Source organism: Trachurus trachurus, assembly GCF_905171665.1.
Source record: "Trachurus trachurus genome assembly, chromosome: 1".
Lineage (NCBI taxonomy): Eukaryota > Metazoa > Chordata > Actinopteri > Carangiformes > Carangidae > Trachurus > Trachurus trachurus.
Window position 1 is genome coordinate 12,551,300 of NC_139891.1, and position 16,724 is coordinate 12,568,023.

Consider the following 16,724-nt stretch of genomic DNA (forward strand, 5'->3'; position numbering starts at 1 on the left):
GCTTATCGTCTGTCGGTAGGACAGTGAATAGAGCAGCTGCGTCAGTAGAGGAATATATGGTACAAGTGCCGTTTACTGCTCATACTCTGCAATACATAAACACAGTCTAATGACTTGGCTCCTCACCAGTGCCTGTCATATGATCATGGGACATCTGGGCAGCAGAATCTCACTCATGTTTCACACTACATCCGTTTATTGGCATCTAAACCAGAGACGACAACTCCTCCTTTCTCCTGAGTTGTTAGGGTAAAAGTTTGGGTGATTAGGTCTTTGTTTTGTTTTTTTCTCACGTGATCCATGTTCCCAGCAAAACTACTGTATAGAAAACCCTTGACGGAAGTGACAACATCATGTTATCGCCATGAGACGGACACCTTTCACAGTTGTACCTGAATATGATGGGGAAAGGTTTTTTTTAACCGTTCTGGACGCAACATGAAGTGTGTAGTCATAACATGAGCACAATGTTTGTTATTATGAATTATATCATGTCAATAATTTAACATGTGAAGGCGGGTGTGTATTTGTGTCTGTGTCTTGAGCACAAACAAAACAGTGAAATGCAAATTTGATAAAGCGGGTTCCTCATTTTATGATGTATTGCCCATGGTGGCAAGTATCGCAATCTTTGCTGTTCGTTTGCCTATGTTTATTTGTCATTGATTTTTACATATTTGATACTAAAGCTATAGAAAGTCCAAAGCTGTAAAAACAGAGGATTTGGAACTTGCGAACACAGGAGTAGCTATATGATCTGGAACAATAACGCAGAGTTTGAGGAACTTGAACATGTTCCAGTGAATTTTGACTGAACTGTCCACTGGTTTAGCCAGAGGGAAGTTTTTATGTATGGCGTTGTTGTTGGCAGATGACAAAATAATGTTTTCAAAACAAAGTCAGAGTATGACTTTGATTGGTGTTGTGTTGAAACAGTCATTAGGTGAATATTGCAGCCAGTGTCTCATCAACACATGGTTTTATTGTGGCCGTCCCATCGTGTCCTGTTGTTGCCTCGGGGGAAACTCACTGGAAATCAGAATAAATGTCTGTGTCTGGGAGGACGCCTACATGTTGAGACCATAGGCTCTGTGTTGCTTTCCCCCCTTAGTGGTTCTGGGACGCAAGAGGACTGGCATGTTGTGGTACCCAAGGCTTCATCTCTGCCCTCCCTTCTTTATTTCACTTCTCCTCCTTAATTTTCCTCATTATATTTTGCAGCTTCTTCTTCCCCTGTTTTATTTGTCCCCATCCCCTCTTCCATCACTGCAGTTTTTCTCTTTTATTGCCCTCTCCTCTCTTCTCAGTGCTCTCTAGACCCCACCTCCCCACCTCAACCTCTGAACACTGTTTTCCACTTCATAATCACAGTCGTCATCTGATTCTGCCCCTGTCTTTTCTCATTCCCTTGTTTCTAAGGCTTACACTCCACACGCGGACAGATAATAAATTAACCCTGGCATCCATATGTGAATGAACACACACACACACACACACACACATAAATGTAGTACACATCTGCTGCCTGTTATTTTCACACACAGAAACACTCAATCCTTTGGGAATGATGACACAGTAGATGTGGCTCAAGGCGCCTTAAGGAGACAAGTTGAATAAGCTTTAGTGTTGCGCTAATGGAGCATCATAACTGCTGTCTTTTTTAAGATTACAGAATTTCACAAGGACAATAAACGAGCAGCTTCAGTGGCTAATTAGCTCCATTAACATGTCTTTGTGTCTTGTCCACATATTGAGGCAAACTGTCCAAACCCACATGTTTGACGAGAAGTGGCTGCGCTGCATTCCTGACACCGTTGTTGTGTGAATCACAGAGAGAGGTCTGTGCTCATAAAGAGACCGTCCAAGCTTTACATAAGCTAAAGCGCTTGTAGATAAGAACGAGATGCCTCCTTTCTTCCCCGTGGTATATTACACCTGACTGTATCTAAATTAAACCTCAGGCTGAATGCTTCCTGTGTGAGCATCACATTTACTTTGTGACTCAGACTTAAGATGAGCTTGACTCCCTGCGGCTTATTTCCTCCCCCTTGTGTTTTTTTAATCCCTCCCTCCATCCTTTTCTCTCTGTGTCATGTCACTTTTCTTGCTTGGTTTCCTACTATCCAGGAGACAGCTTGCCTCCATTTAAAAGGTAATTTGGCCAAACCCCCCCGTTTTCCTTCTGGCCTCTCATGAATATGTATTCTTTGCGGTGTGCTGTGTTCTTTACGTACGGTACGCTCCTTTGACTGAGCAGTTGGTGTCTGATGTCCCTGCCACCACCAGACACGCCAACAATGCTGTCGGTTTGTTGTTGTTCTCAGTTTGTCTCGTGTTCTGCTCTTTTCTGATCAGTTACTTAGACAGAGACACATTAGTGCGCCAGAAGCTGGACGCCTCAACAATCGGATTTCTCTCCATTTTGTTTAAAGTGAAACAAAAGTTTAAAGGTAATACTATAGTATTATAGGCAGTGTCGGCTGGTATCAATGGGCTAGTGGGGCTAAGCCCTCCCTGCATTACACAACAAAAGATGAGGAAAAAATATTCTCTAAATAACATACAAAAGATTGTTCTAAGTCTTAGTAATATCGGAACTGGCAACAATATTAAATAGTTTCAAGAAAAACACAGGATATCTCTAAATGGGCAAATTTTAATCAGCCCGAGCTCACCGAGTCTGCTCTCATTCATTTTCCGACTGTGGATGATTGACAGGTGCCATGTCCCGCCCTCGCCATTGACCGACTGTTTGGGCTAATTTCATTCAGCCCACAGGCCGATCGGTTCTGACCAATTGGCAGCGGGCTGACGCAGGGTCAATGATTGACAGGTGCCATGTCCCGCCCCCTTGGTTTACTTGTCATTGGGGCTAATTTCATTTAGCCCAACGCCGCTGTTTTCAGACCAATGACAGGAACCGGAGGAAAAGTTGTGTTGTTGTGGGAGGGAGAAGACAGAAACAGCGGCGCTAGGCGCTAGCATCACAGGTAGCATTACTTTACTGCTCTAAACTGTCTTTGCTAACATGAACGAAGTGGAGAATCTAGTTTCTAAACTCACTGGGAGCACCAGACTTAAATTACATGGCGATAACAGACCTGAAAGGCCGTCGATATGAGCTGCATATATCGTCTTTTTTTTTTTTTTTTTTTTAATTGAGCAATATCGTCGGGTGTGTGTGTGTGTGTGTGTGTGTGTGGGGACGGGTGAGAGAGAGAGAGACTGTGTGTGTAGTGTACCTATGGTGTGTACGCATGTGTGAGATAACCAGGTGAAGTTTTTTTTTTTTTTGGACTAGACCCTTCTACTTAATGCAGTGTGTAGGCCTAGTTAGTTGCTATAGGCCTACTTTTGTGAGATGGGATAACCCTAACTTTTAGCTACTGCTGTGTTAACCATTTAATGGGTATACTTTATTTATTAGCCCACCCAACTAATTTGACCACCAGCCGCCAGCAAGACTTTGCTTGATGGCCACATTTGGCTCCCACCTGCATGGTGTTACCGCTGCATCTGAGGGATATTTGCATAAAGCTGAGGCCTCAGCACCTCAATACTCCCCTTTTTTTAGTGTAGCTGGGTGCTTTTTGAGGAGTGGTGTCATTTGCTGCCCTGGCTCTTTGAATCTATGTGTGATAGGATTGTACACGATCATCCTAACATCTTGCAAAATTGCCAATAGCTGATATTATTCTGGTGTTGATGGGGGTGGGCAGGTGAGAAAGAGTGACCGTAGAGCAAGAGAGTTGCCCTCAGTGATGACAGTAGGATGATAGATTGCTGTTATGGCTATGTTGACTGAAGAAAGTTGTCATCACAAACAAAGCATTAGTTACGAAGGAGCCACAGAGAAACGTCTGTCTGTCTGTCTGTCTGTCTGTCTGTCTGTCTGTCCCTACTGCTCTGTCTTTGTATCTCTCTCATGTTGATTGTCCCTGACATATTCTGTCTATCGATCCCCTCTACTGTACATCAGTATTGCAAGCATAGATTATATGCTGGTGATGCAGATGTGTGTAAATCAGGGCAGATCTAATATTAATTCCATACAATGTGTAATACATGTGTAGTACAGAGAAAATGATGAGTGTTGGGGACCATTCATCACCCACAATCAGCTGACTCTTGTTTGTTAGCAGTATTTCTTGGGTTAAATTGCCATGGACCGCAACCTGAAATGAAATTGTAGTAAAATGGAAGAAATAGAAAGATTGAATTTTTTTCAAACCTGACATTTATATGCTGTGTATCACCTTTTTGAGGGTGCAATCTCTGCTTTGATAGAGTAATAATAATAGTAGGAGCCCAAACTCCATTCATGGAAACATTTGTGATGTGAGAGGCGCACATGCTGATGGAGGCGACGGCTTCAGATGGGGCTTGAAACTAACAAAATACAGGTTCATCAGAATTGAAATGGTTGGATTCTTCAAAAGGTTCTCAGCCACAGTATTGTGCAGACTTCCAACAACATTTCACTGTGCACACAATGAATTTCCAAACTAAATTCTAGTCTAATTTACTCACTTTTTTATCCCTCCTCTGCTGTGCTGTCATCACCTCTTATCTCTCCCCGCCATCCCTGCTACTCCTTGCACAGTATTTAAACACTATGTCACTGCCTGAATATCATCACCGTCAAAATCCCCTTGTCCAAATTAACCTCCCCTGTCTCTCCCTTCCTCTGTTCCTCTCCCCTCTCCCCCTCCGCCGTCTACGTTCCTCAGATTTGTGACTCTAGATAGACCTCTCGCATTCCTCCCTTCCTCCTTCTCCGTTCCACGGCAGATTCTCCAGATGAACATTTTGTCTTTTACCCTCTCACCCCTCTCTCCAACCCAGCCCTCCTCTTCCTCCCTCAATGGACTCGGCTACGTTTCCCTCCACACAGGCCTGACTCCGGTTTGTTGGCATCTCCTCGGGAAGCGGAGAGGAAGGGGAGAAGGAGGGGGAGTGTCAGCTGTAGACTGCTGGCCTCTCAAATGAATGACATAATTGGCATCCCGAGCATTCGCTGGGCTGGAGGAAGGCTGAGGGTGGGAGGCTGGGAAGGAAGTGTAGTGCAGATTAGAAGACCAGTTTGGCAACGTTACCCAATTTTAGACACCCATAAATGCTCATTCACACCACGGCATCATTATTATTTTGCTTTGTGTACTTGAAGCAGTAACATAGAGTTGGTCACGTACACACGGTACTTGTGCTTGACATTTTGCCAACATGTATTCTCTGTGTTCAGGAGAGTGAGCATGCCCGTTAGGGAAGCGTGAGGAGGGGAAGAGGAAGTATTTTGTTTAAAGATTGAATACTGTGAATGAGACAGCATGCGGCTGGAGCAAGAGTCATAACAGGGGCAATGACAAAGGATGTGGGCCTTCCTATTTTGTATGAATGACTGTCACTAATGACAGGGAAGGTTGTGTAAAGAGCAGGGTTTTGTTCTTTTTTTTAAACTTTGAAATTAATTAGTTTTAATAAATGTACAGAGAGAGCTGTGAAGAAATACTCCACAGGCCTATAGGGTGAAATGCATTTTCCAGGTAGGTCTTGGAAAGTTTGAATATGGTTTTTTATTAAAATATGTATAAGAAACTAAAACTGATTTTACCAACCCTTGTGGATTTTTCCAGAACCTTAAGCAACACCAAACCACGTTGTCTACCATGTTAATGTTTGGCTTCCACTCTGTTTTCATTACACACCACCAGCATGGCAATTAAGGGTCATTAGCCCATTATAGATGCACAATAATACACTTAATTCTGTTTGTAGCTATAAATACCAAGTAGATGAATGTTCAGTAATCCCTTTTTTCAGCAGCAGCAGTGGTGGTGGTGTTGTTGTGCCAGAGTCATCATAGATGGGATCAATTATGTTATGTTTTTGACATTTACATGTAGAAACTAGAAAAAGCATTTCCAAGAATGGAAATGGTGTGAATGCTGAAAGCAGCTGAACACTGTTGCAGAATTAGCAAATAGTGCAAGCAGTGATCACCATACAAATGTTTGACCGAGGTAGGAATCGAACCCACAACCTCATGGTCAGCAGACTATCACTCTGCCTCTAGGCCACAGTGTACACACAGTTACAGAGACTGTTGTCTGTTGATGAGCTGCACTATGTCTCACTCTGAAGTTAACGAGCCCAAAGCTGCACCTGTTGGAAACACACTGTGTCAACACCAAGAAAGCTTGAGAGTCAAGCTTGAATGACTTACAATGAAAATTTCTGTGAATTTCAGGCTGAGAGCAGCAGTTTCAACATGAAGCAAGTTATCAGAAGTCAACAGAGGACGACTGGGAAAATAATTCACTATAATTGTTGTTGAGGCAAGATTTGAACCAGGAATCGAACCCACAACCTCATGATCACTAAACCTTTACTCTGCCGCTTCGCCACAGAGAGCACAGACATAAACATGTTGCCATTGTAATGTGATGATGTGCTGCAAACGGTGGCAGTAGCAATTAAAGCAGATATCAGCTTCACGGCCGTTTCGGCTAATGCTGCGTTCAAGGCAGGCTTTTGAAACCGTAAGTTACAGCTTCAAGTCACAACTACGACTTGGTAGCGTTCCAGGTAACCCGTAGCTCGTGTTTTTACCATCCTGTTGTCTGTGAAAGTTCCCTAACGGCCACTCGTAACTTCCGACCCGTGAACTCGTACCAGATCGAACTGGTATGACTTCACAGGAAGGAAAAACACAAAGTACGAGTTTCTTTGAACGCACCATGAGTTAGCAGCCCCCGCCCTTGTCAGGCATCAATTGGTCCTCGTGCTACGTCACCACATTCACGCGCATCCCTTGGCTGCACACACAGCCCTTCATGCCGTTCTCTCTCCTCATTGGATAACACTTGTATCCCACAAGGAAAATTTTCTCCTCGGGTTACAGCAGAGCAGAGTGACGGAGAGACTCGTGTTTAGGCTGAAATACTTCATGTAAGTGATTGCTGACGGAAAATAGGACTATTTAGGAATTATATTAACAAAAACATTCCACTGATATCTGCTTTAATGCCTCTCTTAACGCACACCTGTAACCAATTGAGGGTGGGGGAGGGGAGCAGAATTCAACATCACATAACAAGATTGCTCAGCCTGGATTCGAACTAGTGACCTTAGGGTTTGAAGAGTTTCAAGACTGTTCCAATGCATTCTCTATGGGGAAAGAGAAATAGTTGAATATTGCAAAAAGTATGAATAGTTGAAAAGAGAAAAGTAATAGCACACCTGTCCGGAAAAGGCTGAACATTTTGATGTGAGAATTGTTGAAATAGCACAAAGTATGAAGGACTAGTTAAGTGCCAAAGGTATGGCCGAACAGAAGAACAATAGTGTGAATGCTTTCAGCATTCACACTAATTAAGATCAGAAAATGAAATGCCACGACGCTGGACATTTTTTATACCATTTATTAAAAGTTAAAAGTGGCTTCAGAGATGAATATTTCACTAGCTTTAAAAGTTGACAGTTTGTATCTGCTGTTCGCTTTACTCACCTCAGCTCCTTCCAAATTGAAATATTGTTTTCACTATGAAGATGGACACTGATCAGGCACAACATGATGACCACTGACGGCTGAAGTGAATAACACTTCATCATGGCTCCTGTTAGCAGGTGCGATATATTAGGCAGCAGTGGTACAACCAAGGCTCATTAATACGCGTGGGGAGTGAAGGCTGCGTGGCCCGTGTGGTTCGATCCAACAGACCAGCTACTGTTGCTCAAACCGCTGAAGAGCTTCATGCTGGTTGTGACAGAAAGGTGTCAAAATACACACAGTTTGATGCGTATTTGGCAGCAAAAGGGACCAACACATTATTAGGCAGGTGGCGTTTCACATCCTGGACAGGTAACATTGCAGCCAAGGCAGTAGCTTGCCTGCGGGGTGAAATTGCCTTTCTATAGGTAGTAATGACAAGCACTGTGCCTTCCTCTGAATGTAATTAACCTTACAAAAAAAAACCAACGCAGTTAATGTTGGGCAGATATTTACTAGAGCATACCCCCTTGAATTTACCATCAGTGGGAGAAACAATGTGACTTTTCTTGGTCCTGAGAAGCTGCAGTATTTATGGACTGACTCATTGCAGCACAAACTTCGTGCACTGCCATATTGACAACTGACTGCCAACCTTTTCCTCTGCTCGGCTCCCATTCCCTGCTCCACCATCACTTTTCTGTAGCTCATTCGTTACACATTGCTTTATTCCCTGAAGGAGCTCCGCTACTGTAACACACTTTTATGTAGATGTCCTTTGAAGAATGGAACGAGGGTTCAGGAGGATTTGATGCGGCGGTCGATGACTCAAAAGATAACGGGTGTTGTCATGCTCACACAGGGTGTGAGTGAATGAAAATCATTAGAAGTTCATTGATGTTTATGAACTTTTAGCAACAACATTTAAATGAGGACAAGCAGGCATGAATACTCTCTTGAAATGTCTTAACTCGGTCTCCTGCACTGTTTCGCAGGTGGGAAATGTGAAATGTGAAAATTGGCTTGTTCCCCTTACATTCCAACATGTGAACCAAGCTCACAACATGTCCAGTGGAAGCAGCTGCATCGTATTCCTGCTCTGCTGTGCCTGTTAACGCTGATGGATATAACCATCCAATGAACAGATGTGTTCAATATGTCATATTGACGAGACATGCAAAGTGATCAGAAGTGTTAAAGGGAATAGCTCGTTCATACACGTATTAGGTCCAGCCGTCTCATTGGTGCAGAAACCAAATGTGCCCTAAAATAGAGGATGAAATGAAATGATCATAGGATGAACTCTCCTCACTGCTCCAAAACGCTGCTTTTTTAAAACGGCGCCAGAATCCATAGTCTGCAGAGGGATGCTGATGCAGCACGGCTTTACTGTCCTGTCATTGTAGTGCTGCTGGAGAATTCATTGAACAAATGAACCACAAAATGTCTGTACTTGACCATGGAGTTGGCGGCGGTCTATCGTGCAATCGTCCACTGGAGTTACTGACAACAACTCCTTTGGTTTAGGGCAGAGCAGCCAAGCTCTGTGGTTTGACGATGTTAATGCAGAGCGCAAGAGGCGAGAGGCATGCTGGTGGTTCAGTGGACTGTGCAGTGCAAATCACACACTATTGTGAACTTGAATGCAGCTCATGTCCTTTATCTTTTTCCTGCGCTTTCTTCATAAACTAATTATTATTTCCCCACGACAGTCATTTTACAGTGCCAGGATCTGTAGGCAGGATGATTAAACTTAATGTACACTTGAACTGCACTCCACCAACAAAGTCAACCATCAGTACCACATATTTTTCCTAATCAGTAAATTTTCTAATTTGTTTGACTTAACTGTGGGCCTTTGCAATTGTGCTTTTTACACAACCCACACACGACTTTTCTCTTGTTCAGAGTGAATAATACCACAATGAATGAATGACAGATACCAGTGATGTGTTATGTATAGATGTGCATTGGAACTGTAGAAGATGTATTCTATTTTTAAAAGTTTGACAATGTTTAATTTTGTGAATTCTGCTGCTATTATACTGTATGTGCAAGCAGTGGTGTATCAAGCTAAAAATATCAGCTCAATCAAAAAATAGTGCACTCTTTTAGGATTTATAGGATTTTGAGCATCTGACTCATCCCACCCCCAACGCCTTTTCCCAACAAACAGAGTGAGGCGTTAAGCAGCCGTTGCAAATGGCAACTTGGAAGTCTCCCTTGAGAAAACAAGAGGGAATCCCCTCAGGCCCCCCCACCCCTGTCTGTTTACAACCTTTGACCTTTTGACCAGAACTAATGCCAACCTTCAGCCCGACCTTTGTATTCAGACAGACGGAGACGTACAAAGCCCCCGCCGCTCAAACGGCTGCGCTATAAGGTCAGGGGGACATAGTGCTTGTTTTGTAATGACTACAAAAGGGGCTCATTACCATACATTATTGGATAACGATTTATGTAAATGACAGTTTGGCATCGGTTGGGCTGTGTTTGTGCTGTAAAATGATATTTGGTGTTCTGTTTGTTACAACGAAGCGACAGGACAAATGTGATATTCTCACACCAAGATAATCATATCTTTTAAAAACATCTCCCTTTCATTGATAGTTTCAGACTCATTGTGTGGCATTTATTTTGTACCATTCTGGCCATGGGGCATAATCAAAGATAATGATACTTTCTAGTTTTCAGATGTAGATTTGCAGCCTTTATAAAGCCGAACACTTGATTGGTACACAACCATTTCCCCTGGTGACAGAAAGCTATGACCTCTAAAGCCTTAGTACATATTGTCTGGGTCAATGATAGGGCACTGTCTGTCTCCATGTCCCTTAGCTACCAGACAGTGGTAAAGCCATTATCCCCTGTTAGCTTCTCAGATGGATAGGCCTGCTTGGTTTGACTGTTAGTTTGATTTATGGTTTGTTTCAGACTGTGGAATGGGCTAACACACCTACAAATGGTCCCAAAACAGCAGCTGTTTCAAATCCTTTTGATAAACAATGCAGCCAAGTTGAACCCTTTTTGACCCTTTAACTACTCTCACAGATTGGTTTAAGACGATGGCAACTTTGGGTGGTCGAATGACGAAATGAGCAATGCGCCGTGAAAAGCTGCAGTTTATGTAAGCTCTTAATAGGTTCCTTTCCTTCTCGAAGCTGATTTCTTTTCCTCGGATGAATGTTCACATACACCGTCTGCCAATATGAGTATTATTACATTTTGACCAAATACTGAGAAATATGTCGGTCCCATTTTATTATGCTCTGTGATTACCAGGGATATCCTGATCAGATTTTTTTTGATGATGTTTGATGAGTGATAACTTGCGGTGATTGGCTGATTGACGGCTGATACTGGTCATTTTCGGCATGCATTACAGAGGTTAGTTATGTCAGACTCGCACACTATGATTAAGTTCAACACTGACAACATATTGTTTTGTTTTGGTGACCTGTAGTGCACCAGCACATTGAACGTGAAAGTGGAAGCCAGGTGGTACTACATGACACAACACAGTGCTTCCGATCCATGGTACTTGGGAGTACAGCCAAAATGTGTAATTATATCTTTAGGCTATTACTCAGCTGCCTTTTTATAGCCGCTTTGTTTTGAACCGATAGTGGGTTTTAAAAAGAGACTAAAATTAGACAAAAATATCACCTGGATGTTCTGAGAAACCTTTCAACTCTTTTATCAAACAGTAGTCATCAGAGAAACTGTCTCAAGAAAAAGATGTAGGAAGGATCAATCAGTGGATGGTTGTGTCCCACACTCCTTAGCTGTGCAGACATATTTATTGTCCTTCTTATTGCTCAGATGGGTGTCTGTCTGTGATAGAGATGCTGATCCACCCCCGGGCTCCCTGGTCGTTTACTGATTCCTAGTTGACCTAGCTTTCCGTGTCAGGATCTGGATGAGTTTGGTCCTCTGCCAGTGCTGGGTCACCGCGGCGCGGCCTGCCTGCTCACGTGGCAGCTCGTCTACACTGCTGGATACCCACAGGGCGCCGAGATGAGATTTGATTCCTCATTGATGCTAGGATCCACAGTGGTGGAGTCTTCATAAGCCCAGATAAGATTATCAACATATTTAGCCCATGTTTATCTAAATCCTGGTGGAGCTAGTTGTAAGATGATTTTTGAAATCTGTGAGGGTTATATCGCCAACAATGCCTCAAATAGAGGTTTTCAGAAAATTTCTCAGACCATCTTTTTCACAAAATAAACCAAATACCCTATACAAATGTATAAGGCTCCAATGTCAAATCAACACTGATACAGCAGGAGTTTGTTTGAATTATTTCAGACTTACACAACCTGATGATACCCTCAAATCCATATCTCAAAAAAAAGTTTTACACATATGTATTTTAGTGAGTTTTTTAGGCTTAGGATAATCACCTATTGAAACTTTGTTGGCTGATTTAGTTTCTGAGATGGATTCTCTGCCCACAAATGTTCTGCCAAGATTTCAGGCCACTGTTTCTCCTGCTTTTTCTCCCGTCTGCCAACAACACGGTGTCCGTTTTGTCCCACAGGAGGTTTTTCTGGCCGCCTCTGATTTGGCCTGTGCCCATACTGTCGGCTTTGGCAGTGTAATTTCCCCTGACAAGCTGATGGTTAGTGTTCATTCAGTCGGCCCAGTCAGTGTAATTTGGTTTGTGTTGAGATTGTCTGTTCCCATGTTGTGATTCTGTCTGATTTGTCTGACTGTGTCATTTTGGTCACCGTCAAGGTCTCCATATTGAATGGATGTAATGCTTGGTTGGTTTCCCAGACTTGTCCATATATTTTACAAAAGTGTTGCTTGTTTCGACTTCCTGCCAGAAATCACATACTCTGACATGATTTGTTGTGTAAGTCGTGTACGCGATGTGCCCAATACGTCACTGTTTTACTTTATAGGGGTCTTAAAGCGCTTGAGAGATGGAACGATAAGAAAGCCTCTGACACAGACACATGTCGATATACAAGGACTTTTGTAGTGTGGTCGTTTGTATTGACTTAAAAGTAGACAGTCACATTGTGTGAAGGTATTTATGTTAGAGCAGAGACGTTCTAATATGAAGGCCTAGAAGGACTTTGGTTAGAGTCAGTTTGATATTCTTCAGTAGATTCTTGCACCGCATTTGCTGCTGCCATACCACATGTTGCTTCTGTGTTTATTACTCTGCCTTTGTCGACCAAGAAGAATCATCTCCACTACCTACAGCACCTTTGGTATCTATGCGACTGTAAAAAAAAACCCCCAAAAAAACAAGTACTGTTCTCAGAAGTTTAGCATCGAATTGGTCCTGAATAACTGTTTTTTGTGACATCTATACTCTCACATGACAAACTTGTTTTGTATGAATTGTCTGTACAGGACATTCTGCAGAATGAAGTAATGAAAAATAATTTCCTGTATGTAGTAATTCAGTCTTTTTGCGTCATGATGGATATTACGTAGAGTATTCATAAGTGCACTGCTTGCCATATTATCTAATAAAGTATGCAGGATATATCTCAATTTCCAGTGTCCCTTTACAGCTCATTGAGCTGTTTAACGACTGCAGATGATCTACGTCTTTTGGCCCTAAACTATTGCGGTACTATATCAAATAGGTCAGGTACTTTGAAGTTGGAAAAGAAAGTGGTCACCTATATCTGTCCTAATGATCAATTGAAGGTTTCTGCCCATGACTGTGACTCAAAAGCAGTTTATGGAAAAATGATAAATGGGTGGAAGCACTTGCAGAAAGATGTAACCTTCTCTTTTCGCTTTGTTTGCTTAGAGCTGAGTTCCACCTCTTATTCACTGATAAATACGTGATTATAGTGTTGGTGTGTCTACTACCAGCCCACAATGCTCATTGAGCTCGCTTTGACGAGTCTCAGGTTCACTGTTCTTTTTGTTGTATTCATTGTGTTAGTTTTCTCTGCCATTGCTCTTGAATGTTGATGCTTGGCCTACTTTGTCTGGCTCTATAACTGTCATAGGATTGTCTAGCCAGCTCCAATGAAAGCACTAGTCTGCTTCAGTTCACCTAGGCCCTACAACATGCCAGCAGAGAGACAGTTTGAGATGGGAATAAAAAAGACAAGAGCAGAACAAAGTCAAACACAGACTTGCTGTCTTTATTTCTCCCGTCTCTGCTGAAAGCCATTGTATGTTGTCTGTGATGCATACGCTCAGGGACTTGCTTTATACACGAAACAAGTGCTTGTCTACTTAATATTTTACAAAGAGAAACTCTAAAAACTGGTCTCCAGGTCTGCAAAAGGGCAGTGGGGAAGGACAAACCAATAGACTAAAAGACAGTAGCCATCACTTATAGGAAAGTGTGTACATTTTTTTTACAGATAAGAGAGAAATGAATAATGTAATGTTTAGCTGGCCTTTTACTTGAAATATTACTAGTGAGAAAAAGTGAACCTAATCCAAAATTGTGTAATTTTAAAACATTATTTAATTAATATAATATGGTAGAGATTCAGTGTTATCACTAAAAGAATTTAAGTAGTTAAAACAGTATAAAACTTGTATAAAACTCGTCTACAAGCAGACAGGAAGGTAATGATACACTAATGTGCTACATGGCACACTATAAATAAAACAATATAAATGGAAGATGAAATGTCTCATACTCTTGAAGCGGTATTCTTTATAATTTTTTTGATCTTAATATTCTTAACAGTGGTCGGCCTGTGTATTTATTTATTTTTTATTTCGTACCAGTCTAATTTTTAACCTGTCATTAACATTGTTCTTTATTTCTTTTCTTGCAGTCTTGTGTGCGAAGAACCTGGCAAAGAAAGACTTCTTCAGTAAGTAAAGCCTATTTTTACGTGTTGCTATTCTTGTCCCATTCCCCCCCTCGTGCCTGAGAATGGGCTTTGTCAGCAGTGGCAGCTTGCTGGCTTTTGAAGCCATGCTGTAAATGAAGTCCCTTAGGAGCTGTCTGTCTGTTATACACAGCAGGAGGTCTGGCACGCATGGGGACCCACCGCTAATCTAACTTCTAGTAATAGATACCAGGTCCACTGGCATGGAAGCACTAGACTTAATTAAATGGCTTTAATAGGACTGAACAGAAATTGCACCTTATTTAGTCAAGCCCACGGCCAAGCCTCACTGGCTGTTACAGAGAATAAATACAAATGTCAGTCTAAAGTCTAGAAAACATTTCAAACTGATTCTGCATCAAATCATACATTTTGCATGGGTGGAAAATGAGTTTATATTTTGCTGTCTATCTGAACACAAGCTAATAAAAATATAGAAAAACAGAAGTAATATGTGACTTGATGAAATTAGAGAGCGTCTGTGGGAGGGTTGCTCCTGGTTGTCTTCATGGTTTCTTATTTACATTAAGCTTGAGGGCTTTTTGTCTCTTTAGGTTATGAGGACAGAGCCATTCTCTGCCACCAGCATTAATGTCAGAGGTGATGCATCATCTCATCCGGCTGATGAGACAGTTTCACAAAAGGATACCTTTTTCCCATCTCATATCATTTACTTTAATTACCTGTTTTGGACGCAGTAAAAACACTTAATTGCAGCCGTTACAGGGTGGTTACCCAGTGACTTGATTCTCCATTAACCTGGAAGTCATGGATACAGACAATAGTAGATTTATTATTTTTGCCTAACACGCACTAACACGCAAACCCACAGCTGTGGGAAGTCCCAGGCCAGAGAGTGGGTGACTGAACAGGTTTGACTTGTGTCAAGTATCGGTGCCCAGAGGTGTGTATACTCTGACACATTTAAAACACACATACACACATGCACAGTCACCAAGTCCAACAAAGAAAATTCCAGCTGAGCAGACCAAGACAAAATCACTTATCAGGTTTCCACCTGAATATGATACTGTGAGACATTCATGCTTCCTGTCTGCGCTCTGTAAACGTTTCACATCGATGATTCACATAGGACATCATTTTATTAACAGTATTCACTTCTTACCTTTAGATATCTTCAGTTTATTTTTTATAAGATACACACTGTTAGCAGAAATGTTTACATGACCAACCTGTTTAACCAGCCCCTCCTCACATATGTTTTGATAATGTTGGTTACATTAACTCAAACAAGATTACAACTATCTGAAGCCACCAGCGACGTGGCAGCGTCATTAAAACAAGATGCTTGATTCATTAGACCAGTAGTTTTCTAGCGTTGAGTAGCACTCAGGCTGACACAGCAATATGTGTGTATGGTCGGTCTTTATTTCAGTTTCATGACCTTCACAGAGTTAAATCCAAGTCAACGCTGCTTGGCTTTGGTCAACAAGTACTTGTAGATCAAATGTAATGTTTAACAGCATCAACCAGCGTTATCCCACTGTTCTTAAAAGAATAAAATAAGCCAGAGAGTTTGCAGGGAGAACTGAAAAGTAATTTGAATAGGTACCTGTGTAAATAAATGTGTGTCATTTTATGGTTGAGAGTCAAGTGTATTCAAATGCAGTTGTCATCATAAGTGTCTATGAACGGCAAAAACCAGAGATGAATGTGTGACTGCAGTCTCATAAATGGGTCAGAGGGTTTGTACACGAGCTTAACACGACCATTTCACTTGTCGCTGACTGTTTTTTTTTTTTTTTTTTTACAGGGTTGCCAGATCCCTTCGCCAAAGTGGTGGTGGACGGTTCAGGACAATGCCACTCTACAGATACTGTGAGAAACACGCTGGACCCAAAGTGGAATCAACATTATGATCTGTAAGTCAGCAGCACAAAAGAAAACAAATGTTGCGCCACCTCGACAGAGAGACCATAGTTGTCACAGAGGGGTTGTATAGTGGTTTGTTCTCCAGTGTGTCGCTATATGAAACTGCTATGTCAAGTGTTTCAGGAATGTAGATTTGTTTTTGCGCTAGGAAACACCCATCTATAAACCTTTTAGACACATTTTACGAATGAACATGGGTGAAGTTTTAGACGTGACATACCACAGGCCTCGCCAGACATATTCAAATGAGTTTTGTGGAAAACACAACTCTCTACAACATATTCTGCCTGTTTTGGGTGGTAAAATGTGCAGTTTGCTACATGCTTTTGGGCTACCAAGCGATTAATTTGTCTAGATTTTTCTGGTCACTTCACTTTCTCTGAATTAATTGTGGCTGTACGTGGGGGGGGGGGGCTTTTACTCCAGTGATCTCTTTTGTGGTGAGCTGCTCATGCCTTTGTGAATCTGTTTAACATGATTCTTGAAACCTGGCAAGGAAATAAAACTCCGTC

At 42.0% G+C, this 16,724-nt stretch overlaps 1 protein-coding gene across 2 annotated transcripts in view; it reads left to right on the top strand.

Moving 5' to 3' along the window:
- The window catches only part of LOC310992561 (E3 ubiquitin-protein ligase SMURF2-like), a 60,133-nt gene that overhangs the window by 10,504 nt on the left and 32,905 nt on the right, over positions 1–16,724 (top strand). For both annotated transcript variants that reach the window (XM_083980646.1, XM_083980647.1), the window contains exons 2-3: positions 14,263–14,301; positions 16,094–16,202. In XM_083980646.1, coding sequence (XP_083836772.1) covers positions 14,263–14,301; positions 16,094–16,202 — 148 coding nt within the window. The remainder of the gene's footprint in view (positions 1–14,262; positions 14,302–16,093; positions 16,203–16,724) is intronic.